Source organism: Tupaia chinensis, unplaced genomic scaffold (genome assembly GCF_000334495.1).
Source record: "Tupaia chinensis unplaced genomic scaffold, TupChi_1.0 Scaffold140308_1, whole genome shotgun sequence".
Lineage (NCBI taxonomy): Eukaryota > Metazoa > Chordata > Mammalia > Scandentia > Tupaiidae > Tupaia > Tupaia belangeri.
In genome coordinates this window covers 727481-745266 of record NW_006200185.1, presented here as the reverse complement: position 1 = coordinate 745266, position 17786 = coordinate 727481, and the positions used below count along the sequence as shown (strand labels likewise).

Below are 17786 nucleotides of genomic sequence, written 5' to 3'. Positions count from 1 at the left end.
TCAGGGGACGTACTAACAACCTAACAGCTAACTGCAAAGATGGACTCTGAGAAGCCAGAGGACAAAAGGTCAAGGTGAGGGGAAGAGAGACTCTGCTGTGAGAGCTCAAGGGATTGACCAGATTCACTATTTGTTCATAGGCCCAATTACACATATTACCAGTTAAAATCACATTGAACCCTATCTCTCTTTCTTTTTAAGCAATTTTTAAATTAAGAATAATATACTTACAGAGCAATCTTATCTTTTCTTTTAATTGTCCCTTCCCCCTTCCTTTATTTATCAGGTTTTATTTTTTATTTTTCTTTTTGTACTTCCTTCCCACAGATAAGACTAGTCTTCTGTGAAGTAGACAGTCACTCCTAGTCTTTCTTTTCTGGTTTCTTTTTAATGGTGTGTCCAGAGCACATACAGTGTTTCAATTCGGGTAGAGGTCACAAAGCTAGGGGAAGATGCTGGTACATTTTGTCGAGACTATCATTGTTAAACCGACCAATACAGAAGATGCCACAAGCAACACTGAATGGATGTATCCTTGGGTTTCATGAGGACTGATGTGACAGAGAAGTCACTATGTAAGTTTTCATGGATTTTTGTACAAGGATTCTCTTTTCAGCTAATTTCCTGTTTTTCCTTGTATAAAATGTATTTTCTCTGCAATGTAATTTCTTAAAGAAATATGGATATGAACTAACCTAAAATACACACTGACTAGATGATAGATGCTGAAGAGAAAAATCCTCTACCTGCATTTTTTGATGGCAATTCATTCTTCAGCAAGTCATTTTTCAAAAAGATTCCATTTCTACAGAGTACAAAGCTTTACTTTAAATAGGATTTCTGTGTAATTTAGGCTAGAAATTAAAACAGATTCAATCATAGTATAAATTACAACCACCTTGAGATTCCCACAAGGAATTCATCTACCATTCTCCTATTATATCACAATTAAAAAAAGGAAAAGCCACACTTGGCCACATTTCTGGTCCATCTAGCCTAGAATTTTTATAGGGAGACTCAAGAGACATGTTGACAGTAGGAGTAGAGAGGATATGGTTATACTTTTTAATGATATTCTCAAAGGTTAAAGACATTTCTCAAGATTCTCTTAGTATATCTTGGTTTTAACCTCAATACATGGAGTTCAAATCCTTCTTGAATCTCTACAACTCGACTTGTATTGTTGCTTGAAGTGGAAGTTCTGTAAGTTTTACTGCCCACTGTATAAAGTCTCACTTCCTTTTGTTTGTCTTGGATTTGACTTTTCTGAGTTTAAAGGTCTGTTCTTAGCTCCAGCCAGTAAATAGCTTTGATCACTATTTACTCTGTACATACCTTCATGGTACTTTTATAATGAGGAAAATAGTGGGACTTAACTCATAAGGTTATTAGGTACTGAATGATTCAATGCATGTAAGGTGTTTAGGCCTGTGCTGGGCAGAGAATACTAAACAAGTGATAATTATTAGCAGAACTAGTATTAGTATTAACTTGGGCTGTTGTCTCTATCTTTGGCTTTCTAGGTGAATTAATACTAATACTTTGAGTCTGTTTCTAAATAGCACCTTCTCATTCCCTCCCTCATTCTGACTGCCCATCTCTTACCACCATGGGTTCCATGTGTTCCCTTTCTTGATTTGTAACCCCTGGAATCAAATATCATGCTCCAGATACTGGTGTAGCAGGGTTTTTTTTTTTTTTTTTCTCAAAAATAGGATAACATTTTTTGTCTAGTCTATTTTTTTATTCACACACAGATTTTTTTTAGACTTTCTGGCCAAAATGGCATGCTGAGCTGAAATTGTTACTGAAATAACCTACCAGTCTTGGATCACTTTCCAGAACCATAAATAACAACTGATCTAATTATTTGTGTTGTATAGTTAGTTAATTTTTTAAAATTTACTATAGGGCACATGCACTCACTGGAAAGAGACACAAAGAGAGAGACAGAAAGCACTACTGGAGGTCGGGGGGGGGGATGGTCACACTCCAATCCCTTCTCCATTTTCCTGTCAGGATTTTGGACACATGAGCCTGGGGTGTCCTTCAAGTCACCAGGTCCAGGATTCCAACTGTGAAGTTGGTTGTGTGGCATCCAGACGCCTTCACCATGCCATGGGCTGGCCCCATAGTTATTTATTTTTTCCTGTAAATGTTTTTACTTTGCTGAGATGATCTATTGTTCCTTTTCCTCCCACTCCCACAATTTTGGGAGTTTTTTAATTTACTTTATTTTATTTTTGCCATTTATCCTGTGTTAGTTGAGCATTCCACTATTGAGAAGAGCTTAGTACCAACTACAAACACAGAAACACCACTGTTTATACCTTATTTACACAATATTCAGAATACTTTGGTAAGCCTGTATATGTAGGAATCTTAGTGCTGACACTTCACCATGCAGAGAAGCACCCATTTTTCTCTATCCTCTAATTCATTCTGTAAGTTAGCTTGCCATGCATGAAAAAAAATGTTTCCTCAAATCCCATAGGGACTCATTTAACAACAGAAAAGTCAACAATGTGGAAGCTTGTCAAGAGCTTTTAAAAAGTCTTTGTAAATTCTACAGTTGGTTCCTCCTCGTCCATATGTTATTTACTCCCCGGAGAAGCACTGATATATTAGTCAGACATGATTTTCTCTTGCAGAAACCCTGCTGCCTTCCTTCTGAAAGGTCATGTTTGACTGTGACTTTAGATTTAATATTTGACTATAAACCAATGGTTCAGAGATTTCCAGATTTTGCTTTTGAAGAAAATGTTTCATAGAATCATTAAATGTCAGTGCTGGAAAGAACCTTAGAGATAGCCCAATTCTCTTCACTTTATAATAAGGAAACTGAGGCCTAGGAAGGTTTCTGCCAATCTCATTTTTCATCTATTACTCTTTTAACAATTTCAGTAAAATTCTTATTCTGGCTTGTGCTAAATTTTTTTGGCATGTATGTTCGCTAATGTCTCAAAGGGAATGCATTTTCCTTATGATGGAATACACAACAGATATAACTTATGTAACGAAAATGTTTTTAAGAACACTAACTTAACTAAAATGAGGGCTGTCCTCATAGCCTAGTGGTTGATGGCCAACTAAGGTTTGAATCCCAGCCCCAGTGGCTTGGAAAAACACTCCAGGTGCGTGGCCCAAACAGGATGGAGACATGGAGAGGAAATTGCAGCATTCACACTGCAATCTGCCCCCAGCCTCAGCCAGTCCCAGTCTGTGCTCTCCTTAGATCAGTTTGCAGACACGAACCCAGAACCTTCCCACATAGGTTAACATCACAGAATATGGCATTTTACCACTACATCACTGTTCAAAGATTTTCAAAGATCCCAGAACGTTGCTGAGGGTGAGAGAGGCTCAAGAGAAGGTGCAAATGGACAGAGCAGAGAAACTACCACTATTTGTGTAATGTCAGTTCTGCATCAGATAGTTAATCCTCACCATCACCATTTGAAGCAGGTACCAATAATTTCTGTTTTGCAGATGAAGACAATGAGGATCAGACATCATGTTCACACAGCCAATAGAGTTCATCTAGTTCTAGAGTCTATATTTTTCCCTATTAAATTGTACTACCTTTCTAATAGTAGATGTCTCTGCCTGTGGTAGTTAGAATATCAAAAGAGAAGACAATGTGAATAAATATGTATTCTTTTCTTTTAAAAAGCTCTTACTGAAAGAAAGTTCCTACTCATTAGAAACAACACAAAGTACTTTGTGATGGAAAGTTGTTTCGAATAACAGTTCTGATCAGTAAATTGAACTGATTGCAAAGGATGGCTAATGCTTTTATCTTTAATCTCTCTCCTTGACCAGCACTGAAGGAAAATCAGTTCAAATATATTACAGATCTTATCACCTTTCAAACAAAAGGTCTCACTAAAAATACTGTGACCACATGTTATTAACAAGTAAAGTTCTCTATTGAAAAGAAAAAAAAATAATTTAAAAATTAATAAAATAAATTCAGAATTATAGAATAATCATCCTGCCCATGAGCCTTAATCATTTGTTAAGCGTTTTCCCCCACTATTCCAGAGTTAATAAATTAAGTACTCCAGTCAGCATTGCTTGTAGTTAGTATAAGTATTGTGATTAAAAGCAAGAAATCTGGGACCAGCAGATGGCATAGGTTATGTTGCTGGGCCCCCTTGGTTGACTGCAGTTCGAGTACCAGATTCAGTGACTTAAAACTCACACTGGGTGCATGTGTGTACATGCCCAAAATCCTGAGAGGAGAATGGAGAAGGCATTGCGGCATGGCCATGCCCCTGGGGGGTAATTTATCTCTGTCTCTCTTTCTTTTTATCTCTCTGATGATCACACACATCCTATAGCAAAAATTCTCTAAAGAGAGAGAGAGAGAGAGAGAGAAAGCGAGAATTCTGATGCCACACTCCCTGGGTTCAAAGTGTGACTTCACTCCTTAATAACTGTATGACTGGGACCAGCAGGTGGTGTGGTGGTGAAGGTGCCAGACTCCCACATGGCTGTCTACAGCTTGAGTCCTGGACCTGTCGACTTGCTTTCTCACTCTCCCTTTTTCTCTGTCTCTCTGTAGTCAAAATGAAAAATAATAATAATAACAAATGGAATTAAACAAATAAATTTTTATTTAAAAAAATACCTGTATAACTGTGGGTTATAGGGTTCTCAGATTTAGCAAATAAAAATATACAACAGTTAGGTGCTGGACTCTCATATGGCTGATCACAGTTGGAGTCCTAGACCTGGCAGCTTGTCTTCTCACTTTTCCTTTCTCTGTCTCTCTGTCTTTCTCTGGTTAAAGTAAAAATTAATAATAATAAAATTAAATAAATAATCCTTTAAAAACTTAAAATAAAAAGAACAGCCATTACATTCAAATTTCAGGTAAACACTAACTTTTTTTAGTATAAATATGTTTCATGTAGTGTCATTCATTATCTAAAATTCAAATTTAATTGGTAGTCTGTATTTTATCTGGCAACCCTGCCCTGGATGACTTACTTAATCTTTTGGTGCTTTGGTTTCCACATCTGTAAAATGGGAATGATATGACAATAGTAAAAGTTCATGAAGTTGTAGTGAAGATACAGTGTAAATACACGGGGCGTCACATGTGGTGTCACAGCAGTAACAGAACTGCATGCAAATGGGAAATGTCTTGGGTTTATGACCCAGGACCTCTCTAAGCATGTTGGGTGAGTGCACAAGTGCCTATGATCAAGGCCAGCTAAGACTGGGGCATCCAGCTAAGACACCAGCTAGATCATGGTGTGGTGACCCTGTTGGGGGTGCTTGTCTCTCTGTCCTTCTGTCTCTCGGTCTCTCTCTTTCATAGGAGAAATAAATTCATTAACACTCCTTTAAAAATAAAAATACCTGAAAATTGCAACCATGGCTGACACGGAATAAGCATTATAGAAAAATAGCTGTTACAATTAATTAATTCCTCTATTTACATGATTTCACGTTTGACTGGGGCTTCTGATTGAAAAAAAAAACAATGAAAGAATTACTTTATACCTCATTCTCTATGTGCAGAATGAAAGTAGAGGAATGATATTGAAGCATTTTGTTATGCATACTCACTTCGAGTATCTTACTGTTTTACTAGGAACCACATTCAATAACCCAGCATTTTACAACCCAGACACAGTTTCTTCTGCTATTGTTCATATAAATGACCTTTCCATACAGCAATAACCTTTTTATGCTTTGAGAGTCTGGAAAAAATAAGAAAATCTATCTCTTTTAAAAAGTATATTTTGTGAACTAAAGCCTTCCTTCACAATATGGCAAGCCCTCATTTATCCATATTTGCATAGCAGGAATCTGTACATTGTCAGATGCAAAGGTAACATTAAAATTTAAGAGCTGGTATATTTCAGTTTCTTGTAACACCTGAGTAAAACCCAAACACATAATAAAAGGCAGTGTACAAAACAGTTAAAATATAATCTATTTGTATCTGCTTTCATGATCTCATATTGTAAATGTCTACCACTATTTTCACAATTTATTTGGAAAGCATGATTTATCTATGTTAATTTCAAGTTGGCATTTAGCCACTTGAATGCTTACCTTCACATATGGTAAACTATAGGGAAATGTGAAGTTTCATAAAAGGTTAATAGCACAGAAAGAATGGAAGAACCAGAACAGCATGAATGATTCTGAAAAATTGGACAAATATTAACTAAAGTTGCTGTGCACTTTCACAGCAGGCAAGTATCATAGTTTTGCCAGTACTCTGCGCTTTAGATTGCAATAAATTGTTCCTGTTTTTCTTTCCATTGTTGAAGACACTAACTTGGCTTCATGAAACCAGGCATGCATGTCATCTTCCACCTCATTTTCTTTCGCGTGTAGGAGGGGAAATATAATATAAACGGTTCTGGTGCACAATAATCTATTTTACAGTTGCATGCAAGAAAAGCATCCCAGAAAACCTGGCAACGCAGCATTCAGATCTCTTCACAACATTTCTGCCCTTTACCCTGTACCTTTCTTTACTGTCATTATCATACATTCAAAGGGCACTCTATGTATGCAGAAACACAGCAGAACTATTTAGTAATACAATCTTACAGACATGAGATTAATAACTTTTAGAAGAAAATGTTATACTTTCTGCAGATATATATGTCAGTAGGTACAGGCAGCATTTGACTGTTCCAAAATAAGAGAATTATTATTATTATTATTAGGTTTTTAGGGTTTTTTGCCATCAGGTGTGTGTGCTTCCCAGAGAGACTCAGAGAGACGGTGAGAGAGAAAGAGAAAATACCTCCTACGGGGGATGGCCATGCTGCAATCCCTTCTCCTCCATCGTTCTCCTGGAATTTTGGACACTTATAAACATGTGCCCAGTATGATTTTCAAGCCACCAGGTCCGGGACTCAAACCATGGTTAGCCATGTGGGAGTCCAGTGCTTTAACACCACGCCAACTGCTCACTTTATAGGATAATTATTTAAGAAGTGCTTTTCTAAATGCGAAACCAATGATTCCAACTTGGTCTCTAATTATTTTAATATGTTCTTCATTGACACCTTGCCATGAAGTTACAAAGGATTTCTCTCAGCAGTTCTGAAATCTTTATTTGCAATCTGACCTGTTGGCTATTTCAACTGTCTTCTGAACATTACTTAGATGCTGTACAGAAACCCAAATTCAGTGTACCCAAACAATTCCTTATCTTTTCACCAATCCTGGTCCTCCAACTATAATCCCTGGCTCAGTTCCAGGCATTTACCCAGTCCCCTAAGCTAAATGTCTCTGGCATTTTAAACCTTTCCCTCTGGTCCTGTCCACATCCAATCAATTGAATGCTGTCGATTCCACCTCCAAATTGTTTCTGGACTCCATTCCCTCCTCTTCATTCTCACAGCCATTAATTTAGTTCAGTCCCTCTCCTGTACTTTTACAATGGCCTCCTAATGGCCTCTTAATAGGTCCCTCTGCTTCCAGTCTCTCCCATATCCAAGAAATCCTTTATGTGCTAAGCAGAGTTTTCTTTTGGAAAAAAATCTGGATCGAATTCTTCTCTTTTTAAAAATCCTTCAGGATGCCTAGGAGCCTATGGGATCGAGTCTGAACTCTTCAGAATGACACACAAGGCTCACAGTTGCCCTTAACTTATCCCTCCAGCTTCATTGCTGGGATGCCTCATGTACTCTGTTTCTGCCCTTTAAACCAAACCACCATCTAGTCCTCAACAAAAGCTTGTCATTTCTCTAAGCTAGTAGTTCTTAATGAAGAGTACACACCACAATCACTGGGGGAGTATTTTTTTTTAATAAAATACAAATGTTCTTTCTCTATTTTAGACCTACAGATTCAGAATCCGTATGAATGGATTGCAGAAGCAACTAGGTCATCAGATGATGGGGGACACACATGCCTGCTTTGGACATTTATTTGTGCTCTTTCTTCTGTCTGGAATGCCTTCTGTCTACCTCATCTCCCCATATCTCTACTGTGATCATTCTTATTCATTTTTTTCAAGATTTAGCTCAGATATCACCCCCCTCTATGAAGCCTTCCAAGACTTACATAGATAAAGTGAATTGCTCTCTGATACCTTTTGCTGTAGTATTTTAAAATAGATGACTACTAAATTAATTTATTACTTGGAATGCTTTCTGTTTTCCATGGCATTCTCCTCTGAGAAAGCTAACTCCTTGCATATTTTAATATTCCCAGCACTTAACATAGGCCTTGGCATTGTTCTCAAGAAATATGCAAGAAAGAGGTGCATATAGTTGATGCTACTGCTCAGCACGCTGAGGCTGAATGGGAGATTCACGTTGGATTCCTGGCCCACCCTAAAAATCCAGGCACAGGGACATGCACCCGTAGTCCCAGCTACTCAGGAGGCTGAGGCAGAAGGATAGGAAGGAGAAAGGAAAAGAAAAGGGAAAGGTGGTGTGGCCTTAGGCTGGATCTGAAGCCAAAGTGAAAGTATAGAAAGACATCCTGTCTATTTCTGAGCACTCTATTTTTGAACCCTTGTGGTGGCCTCATCGTATAACATTCTCAATGTTAAATAATCCTAAAACATCACCATGACCCATGAAAAAAGAGAATAGGATAAGAGCTTTGCTTGTTTACCATGTTGAGTTTCTGCCCTCCACCCCCAGAAACTTCTGGTAGTCTCTGATAACACCCCTGCAAGGGGTGCCTGTTTTTCCCTTACACTGCTGATGTTCTTTTGACTACAGCAGTAACAAAACCATGGAAGCTTTTACCACAGGGTGACAGGACCTCAGCTATGTAAGTTAAAGGGTGGTAATTTTACACAACTGCCTTTCTTAGAGGTCCTGGCAACAACTTCCTTTTCCTCAGTGTGAGCTGATGGCATAGTCACTTCCTATTTGGTCTCAACTGCCAGTTTTTTTTTTCCTTTTTTTTTAACTGCCACCTTTGACTAGAACTATTTTCTTGAGAAACCTACTAATTAAAGAACAAGTGGTCAATTCAATAAGTTTTAAAAGTCAACTCAAAGGGGAAAATATTGGTTTTTCCAGGGTGGTTGTTTAGCATCATTTCACGGTAACACATAAAGGCTCTCCTGTGACTCAAAACTGCATTCTGGAGAGTGCAAAGAAGTTACCTGACCACCTAACAAAGAGCCCAGTCTCCCAAAGAACCTTTCCCAAGAAACTCCTCAGTCTCTTCATGTACCCACATGGCAAGAAAAAAGCTATCATTATAGGTGACTGGTGCAACAAGCGGTGGTTCTCTTGACATTTAGGAGATGGTTAGTGAGCTCATGTGGGCTGAGGAGGACCTTGGCTTTGGGTCCAAGGCATATAACGATCAACAGTGTGTGTCTGCAAGTATGAATTGAGGCAGGTTGCAAATCTGGAACCAGAAAGGGAACTTTTTTTTTTTTTTTTTTTAAAGAATTACGTTTTACTTGACTATTTATATTTGACCAGAGAGGGACAGAGAGAGAGAGAGAGAGAGAGAGAGAGAGATCGAGAGAGAAAATGAAGAAGCAAGCCCCCAGGTTCAGGACTTGAACCATAGTCGGCCATGTGTGAGTCCAGCACCCTTAATCACCATGCCACCTGCCAGCCCTGGGAATTCTTAATATTCCATCTTTTGACTCCCCCCTCTACATGTGGGTGAAATAGCCTGGGTCATGTTTACCTTTCTCAGCTCTGTTAACTTCTTGGTAAAAGCAAGAAGTTATGAGCTCGATTCTTTAAGTATTTAAATGCAAACATTTCAAAGTGAGTACATATGTATGTAAAGAAATGCAATAAGCAGGAAACCACTTTAAGCAGCATCTGCTTCCACCCACCTCCTCTGTTGGTCTATTCCCCTCAGTAGCATCAGGAAGTAAAGCTAACGAGAAAATTCAGCTGTGCTGTCTTAGGTACTAAAGTTTCTATTATGAATGATATGATGGTGGAATATTGTGCAAACCCCAGAAAGTGCAAGGTTATTCAGGAGAATTCAGCAATTTCACAGGTTTTATATTCCTTGACAAGAATTGATTCAATGGGTTTTTCCTCTGGATGCTTTGCTGGAACTATAGCAAGAATACAACATCTGCAAGAAACATTATATCATGGTTTCAAATTTGATACCCACAGAGAGTAAAGAGGAGATTTGAAGCGTCACATAAGCTTTTATTAAAAAACAAAGATCTCTGAATGGTATACTTCCAAGTATCAGTACAGCATCTAATAACCTGAACTATTGAATCATGAGTTAATTTTCTTTGTTATATTTTTAATTAATAAATAATAAATATATATTTATGGGGAACAACGTGATTTCTAAATTTTTATTTATACATATATACTTTTTAAAACTTAATCACTGTGTATCTTTACAATGTACAATATGTTTTTTCCCAGTATGAATACGGTGATATTAGTCAAGTCAAAGACATGATCAATGTGAAACCCTAACTTTAATTTTTGTAAAGTGGAGTAGGATATCCAATTTATCTGTATGAGTTAATACACTTGAAGGCTCCTGAGCAACGCCTGGTACATTAGAACACACTTGCCGATTAAATATTTTTAAAAGAAATCATTCTTTTTTAACTTAAAGTTACTTTTTATTTAATATTATTTTTCATTAAGTTGTATTCACTCTTTTGGGGCCGATGCTCCATGGTGCAGTACAAAGGTAACATAAATACTGTGTTAGGGCCAGTGAGTGGTATGCTGGTGAAGGCACCTGGATCCCACATGGCCATCAGTGTAGTTTGAGTCCCGCACCTGGCAGTTTGTAAAACACACCAGGTATGTGTGTGTTTATGCCTAAAATCCTGAAAGGAGGAGTGGAGGAGAAGGGATTTCAACATGACCATTCCGCATGGGGGCAGGGTTGCTTTCTCACTTTCCCCACCCCTTCTCTCTCTGCTTCTCTCCAGTGAGTGTGTGTGTCCTCTGGCAAATTTTAAAAAATACAAAGAAGCATGAGAAAAAAAAAAGAATACCACTTTGTGTCTAGTGTACACCTGATGAGCCCAATATTCTATGTACTTCTCTTCTCTCTCCTTCAGCTTCAGCCACTACACCGAACCAAAGTCCTTAGAGAATAGTAGTGACTCCCAAGGTCTGTCTCTTGGTTAGGAGCCTCCATGCAAAGAGCATAGAGAATGGTTTGTCAGACCTGAGCCCCATCGACATCCTGCACTAGTTAATTCTTCACTGAAGGGATTGGCCAGCACACTGCAGTATGGCCTCTATACGTTAGATGCCAGTAACACCCCCTTCCTGTTTGTGACACCCAAAATTGTTGTCTAGGAGGCAAAACTGCCCCAGGTTGAGAACCATGGCCTTCATACATTACCTCACTACTCCCTTCTTTATGATATGCTTAATTTACTTATTTATTAAAATTACAGTAACTGGAAAGAGGGGCCAGCAGGTGACATGCTGGTTAAGGCAGCTGGATCCCACATGGCTGACTGTGCAGTTCAAGTCCCAGACCTGGTGGCTTGAAAAATACGCAGGACATGTGTGCCCAAACTCCTGAGAGTAGAGTGGAGGAGAAGAGATTGTGACATGGCCATACGCCCGAGGCGATGATTTCTCTTTCAGTCTCTTTCTCTCTCTCTCTCTCTCCCTCTTTCTCTCTCTCTGCAGTGAGCATGTGTATCCTACAGCAAACTTAAAATTTTTTTCTAAAGCAATTGCAAAGAATTTAAGAGACAAAACAATAACAGGTGTAACACATAATAAAGACAACATTCTAAAGGTTCCGCGGGAGCAGTGTCTAAGAGAGTTCAATCCGGCATCAAAGAAACAGTAAATCCATTACATGCCTAGTAACCTCAGTGAAGAATTCAAAAAAATTCTTCACTCATTGATTCATTCAACAAATATTTATTGAGGGCCTACTATCAATAGGTGCCTAGCATTCTAGGCTAAAGGGATACAGTAATGAACAAAACAAACACTAAGCTTGCCCTCAGACAGATGCCATTCCACCTGACTTACTCTCACATGAGAGAAGCTGGATCTCTGGCCTCAAGGACCTAATAATTTTGTTGGGCAGACAAAACAATCACATACATGAAAGAAGAAAGAATTATAATGTAATCACTGTTCCCACTGACATGCTATAGGAGTTTGAAGAGGTGCTTAGAGCAATTAAGAAGGCCCAATGGAGGTGGGACTTGAGATGGGCTTCCGTGGAGCCTGATTCCAGTGCTTGCTACTCAAAGTGTGACCTAAGGATGGGCAGTATCAGCACCATTTGGGAGAGTATTAGTAATGCAAACTCTTGGGCCCATTCCAGACGTGTGAGAACCAAATCCACACTTTTGCAATGACCAGCAGACCATGTAATGGTTACCTTGCTGGATGCACACAGTTTGACTCCCCAACCCAGCAGCTTAAAACTCACGCCCAGCACGTTTGCATGTGTGCCCAGGAAGAGAATGAAGGAGATTGGATTGTAGCATGGCCATCCTCCCTGGGGGGTTGATTTCCCACTTTTTGTCTCTGCCTCTCCAGCGAGTGCATGCAACCTATAGCAAAAAAACTCTCTAAAAATATGAAAGTATCCTAAGAGATTTCTATGCACATTAAAGTTTAGGTGGCACTGCAGGTTTCTGGATAGGCTGGCATTAATTGTGAGCTAGATGGGTGGGAAATAGAGACTAGATTGGGGCTGCCAGCAAGTTAGAAATAATGAAGGCCTGGAACTAGGGATAAGGAAAACCCAATTATATCCTTTATCATCAGTAAAAACAACCAGAGGGAACAGCAGTTGGCATAATGGCTATGTTCCTGGACTCCCATGTAGTCGACTGCAGTTTGAGTGGCCAGTGAATGCACTCTATAGCAAAAAAATAAAATAAAATAAAATAAAAATAACCAGAAACCAAAGAGGAAATAGTAACTTTATCACCAGTCAGAAGGACTTGTGTTTGAATTCCCAGATCTACCACTTCTCAACTGCACAATATTTGAGTAAAATTATTCAATTAAATGAGCTTTTTTTCTTCTTCTGTAAGATGAGAGGAAAGCAGTACAACCCCAGAAGAGCCTTGTAAATATTCACAAGTCAACAGATACAAAACACTTAGCAGTCTCTGGCACAAAGAAAATACCACCCATCAATAATAATGATATTGATAATAAGCATATGCTATTCTCTGAGAAAGGTGAAAAAAGAAAAAGAGACACATTTACTGAGCATCTACTAGAGCCCTCCCCAGCCACCCCTCATGTTGAGTATAGACCTAGAACAAACTGCAAAGTAAAGAACTTTCTCCTTTTTTCAAACTGGAAATCGTATATAAGGTTTTTAAAATGTAATTAACCCCTTGTGTATTCCCAAAGGTGCCTCAATAATGAGATTCCCGTAATTGCTATTATTATCATTCCTACTGTTATTAGGGAACTCTCAAAAGAGCTTGTGTCCCTTCTGGAGTAGAACTTAAAAAGGGCGGAGGCAGCGAGTTGCAGAAACCAGTGCTGTGTGAGCTCAATTCAATAATACGTACTGCTAATGATCCAGTCTCATTCCCCATGCCTCTATTACCCTCATTAATTTTTCTGCCGACATACCATCTGTTTTCCGATCTCTCTCCCTTACATGTGCAGAACTTATGGGAGAGAGAAGCCCCAATCTGGCCGTTCTCCAAGAGATAGCCCAATAGGTAGGGGGAGGCTCAGATTTAAGTCACCTGAAGCTTGTTTGGGGACAGGGAACCCGGAAAGCAGGCGAGTGGCCACGGATCCGCCCAGTGGAGCGGCCCCAGGCTGCAACCAGACCGCAGGAAAGAACGGGGGTCCACCGACTCAGCTGCACTCTGTGACTCCACTGTCGTCCAGGTCGGGGAGCCGAGAAAGACTTCCAACTCTCCCCAAGTTGCAACCCCAGATGTCTCTGAGGCTGAATGTGCCCCAGCCTCGCACGCTCGCCTGCAACGTGGCTGCGTCTGGGACGCCCTCATACCCCAGGGTATCCCAAACTCTTCCTTTCTTCCTCCAGGCCCAGCCGTGTTGCAGGTCTCCCAGTCCCCGGTTTCTTCTCTCCGCGTGCCGGGAGAGTCTCCCCCTTCTCAGGCTCCAGAATCCCCAGCCAAACTCCTTCACTGCCAGGAGTCTTAGCTCCCCCGACACCGCCCGGCTCTGGGGCAGGGGCAGGGCCAACGGCCCCCCACCCGCCTCCAGGGCCAGGCGAGCGGGCGTGTTGCTGGGGCGCCTCCACCTCCTCTTCCTAAAGCGGGGAGGCGCAGACGAGCGGCATCACTCGAGCCCAGGTCCCAGCCGCTGCCACACACAGAGCGCAGCGTTCAGGAAGAGGAGCAGCAGCGGAGGCGGCGGCGTCAGCGGCGGGCGGGCGCCTGAGAGGTAGACTGAGTCCCAGCGGAGCCGCGGCGCGAACTGCCCACCTCCCAGCCCGGTAACCCCACTTCTGTATGTCTTTTCAGGCCCCAATCGAAAAGCCAGGGAGGGCCGCCGAGCTACCCCTGGAGGAGGAGCCAGTCTGAGCCCGAGGCGCCACCGCCGCAGAAGCGGTGCGGAGCAGCAGTCGCCTTCATGGCCCACTCACCGGTGGCTGTCCAAGTGCCCGGGATGCAGGTGAGGAAGGCCAGGCCTCCCCGCTGCCCACGTGACTGCCGGGGAGCCCGGCGCGCTAGGTGCTGGGCTCCCGCGGGGAGGGGTGCCCCAGGGCTCCCCTGTAGGCAGGGCCAGGCGATCTGGCCAGGTGACCCGGGAATTGGGCACGAGGTGTTTCCTGGCGTCTAGGCTAGGTGGTGCTCTACGCTGAGAAGGCGCGGAGGGGCTGGGGCGCGCAGCTAGGTGGGGATCACTGGGGTGGGGGAGGCATATAAAATAGGCCAGAGCGAGAGACACCTGCGCCTGCCGAACGTGGCACGGTTGGGGTGCTGGGGGGTGCGGGAACTTAACCTGGGAGACATGGAGGTGTCTCGGAATTAGTGGGGTAAGACGCAAGTCGTTCCCCCCCGCCCCGCGCGCGCGCACTCTCTCACACTCACACACACACACACAACACACCCACACACACACACACACACACACACACACGGGGCGGGGCAAGACTAGGGGTGGTGGTGGCGGCGGCGTTGAATTGAGCTCTTCCTGTGTGCGTAGAGCGAAGAGCGAGGCGACTTTTTCCATTTTGGTGCTGCTTCGTAAGGGTGAAGTTGGCTGTCGCTCCCCTACCTGGCCCATCCCATAGGTTGACTTGAGAAACGCAGAGTCCTGTTCAGAGTTGCTGAGGTGATGACTTCCTGAAAGCCCTCTCTCCCTGCCTTTCCCACAAGATAACTGTTGTTTGTGGTTAAAGGGAGCTTTTTGTCCTGGACAAGGAACCTAACTTCTTACTGGAGGGCTACCCAGCCCAAATGATCCCCTCCCACTAAAGTTTTATTGTACCAAACAAAAGCTACGTCCTGAGACATTTTATGCTGTCGTGTTTTTAAATGGGTGCGTTTCAGACGATCTGCTCCATGTTATCCAACTTTTTAAAGCATTCATGTTGTATTTTATGTCTTTGCTAGATAGTTTAAACAACCAATTTATAAATAGGTCAGAGGCTAAAATCGCTAAAGCCTCAGTCCCTGATGATTTTCTAAAAATATGAAAGTAAACTTTTTTAGTTTCAGAAAAAGATGTTTAGAGTAGTAAATAGCTTATGTTTCTATGGTAGAGCAAAAGCCACTGTGAGTTGGACCTCAGTTTACTTACTGATGCACAGAATTCTTTTTTGGGTTGTTGTTTGTTTGTTAGGAGTTGGCCCCGTTTTATGCACGGCCACCACTGAAAAAAGGCCTCTTGTGTAGGACATTATATGTAACCTAAGACTCCTGAGGCGTCCTAAGCACCAGGCCTTTTAGCTGCATTGAGGGCAGATCAGAGTTGATTCCCAGGAAACTGATGTATGCTTAATTAAAGAGAGGAAGGGAATGAGGGAGGGAGGAAGGGAGGGAGGGAGAGAGGGAGAGAGAGAGAAATGAGAAATAGTTGATTTTTTTTTAAAAAAAGGTTAATTCATTCAAGCTTTGCAAAATGCCGAACTTTCTTCTTCTTGGGCCCTTTCTCTTCTTCCCTTGCTGCCTTTCCACCCTGTCCACCCCATTCATTCAGTTCTGCCTTTGTATCAAGGGAATGAGTAGTTTGTAGCACTAGCTGCAGTTTTTCCCATCTGGAAGAAAGTGAATTTTTCCCACTCTGCTCTCCTTCCCATTATGTGGAGAGTAGAACATGACAGATGTGAAGTTTGTCTCTGAGGGTCTCGGTGCTTCTCTCTCCCCATTGTGTGTGCACTCCTGCATGTGGGCATCAGCAGAGCGCCTCCCTTTCATCAGGTTTGCAATTCTGGGGGACCCTTGTGTGCTGAGAAGAAAATGGTTTCTTTCTGGTCTTTATTTCATATGCCTTGATTTTATTTGATTTATATAGTTTCTAGTCTTCATTTGATTTGTATTGACTTTGATTTATATGGTTTAGAACTGCTTGCTGCTCCCTGCTTTGTTTAATTATCTGAGTTGCCTATCTCTTGAATTTAAAAATCTTAATTAAGGTGAATTCGAGTTTGAATCACATATTCTAAATTACAAATTCTTTCACTTATGCCCTCCAAAAGTTGTGATTACTTTGTCTGATCTAATTTCTATAGAGTATTCATCTCAATATTAGCAAAGAAGACAGGGACAGTTGTCATTTTATCTTAATGAAACAGTAAATTCTTAACTTCTTATTTCTATTTTCTTTCTAGATATGGTTCTTAAGCACTTGGTGCAATACAAAAGTTTTTTCCATAGTTTAAATCATAAAATACACTAAACATAAATTAGACCACATGCAATGTGGCTCGTGAGCCTAGATGACTTTTACTCGTCTTTGATGCAAAAAGATATTGCAGCCAAGATACAGAAAATGTATCATAAACTTGTAAAATTCTAGAGTTTTGTTAAAGAATTTTGGACCTTTAGAGTAGTAAGAAAACTTGAATTAACCATGTGTTCTTAAAATGAATGTATAGTATTTCTACCAATCAGGGTGAAGTGGTCGAGCAGCCTATAACTTTCTAACCTATAACTTTCTAACAGTTTATTTTAGAATATTATGAAGATTGATGGAAAAAATGATTTTTCCAGGAATAAAAACAAAATTACTTTATCCGCAATGTTTTTCTCCCTCTGAGGAGAGACGTGAAGTAGAATCTAAGCTACCTGTTCTATCACTTAAGACGTCCAACATTCCTGACTTTCAAACAAAGTAATTTCTGTTGCCACTAGTTTAAAATAGAAAAGAAACTTGGAGTGAAGAAAGAAAACCCAGGAATGGGTCCAGTGAAAACTCTTCCTTATGAATTAGTTATTCAAACTCATATTGTTGATATTTCTTAATACTGTGGTAATGAAAATTTTTGCCATATTACACTAAATGTTGAGGGTATGAATTTTTGTATTTAATTTCTGATCATTTCTTTAGTATATAACTAAAGGAATTTTCCATACCAGTAGCTGAACTATTGAAAAACATTTGAAGTACAACTTAAAAAAAAAAAAACCTTTCTTTCCACTTAGATATTTTTTCTTTAATGATTTAAAACCTGATTTTTTGTCCCTTTGAAGTTTTCAGTTATAAATCATACTTAAGCTTAAGCTATGCTCCCTCAGTACCTGCATTAGAATTTATGAAGACAAATACTTTAAATTGCTAAATCTTTCATGAAATGTAGGTGAAAAAATAAAGTTCAGTGTTGAATTAGAGTACAAATATTTTATGGTACATATTATGCAACTCACTGAGTAAGTTTTTAATTTCTGCTAAAGAATA

The 17786-nt window shown here is 40.6% G+C and overlaps 1 protein-coding gene across 1 annotated transcript in view; it reads left to right on the top strand.

Moving 5' to 3' along the window:
- The first annotated feature begins 14176 nt into the window (after positions 1-14176).
- Positions 14177-17786, top strand: part of STK26 (serine/threonine kinase 26) — a 57606-nt gene continuing 53996 nt past the window's right edge. The window contains exons 1-2 of the mRNA XM_006162610.3: positions 14177-14327; positions 14408-14558. Of these exons, the coding sequence (XP_006162672.1) occupies positions 14517-14558 (42 nt within the window). The 5' untranslated portion in view covers positions 14177-14327; positions 14408-14516. The remainder of the gene's footprint in view (positions 14328-14407; positions 14559-17786) is intronic.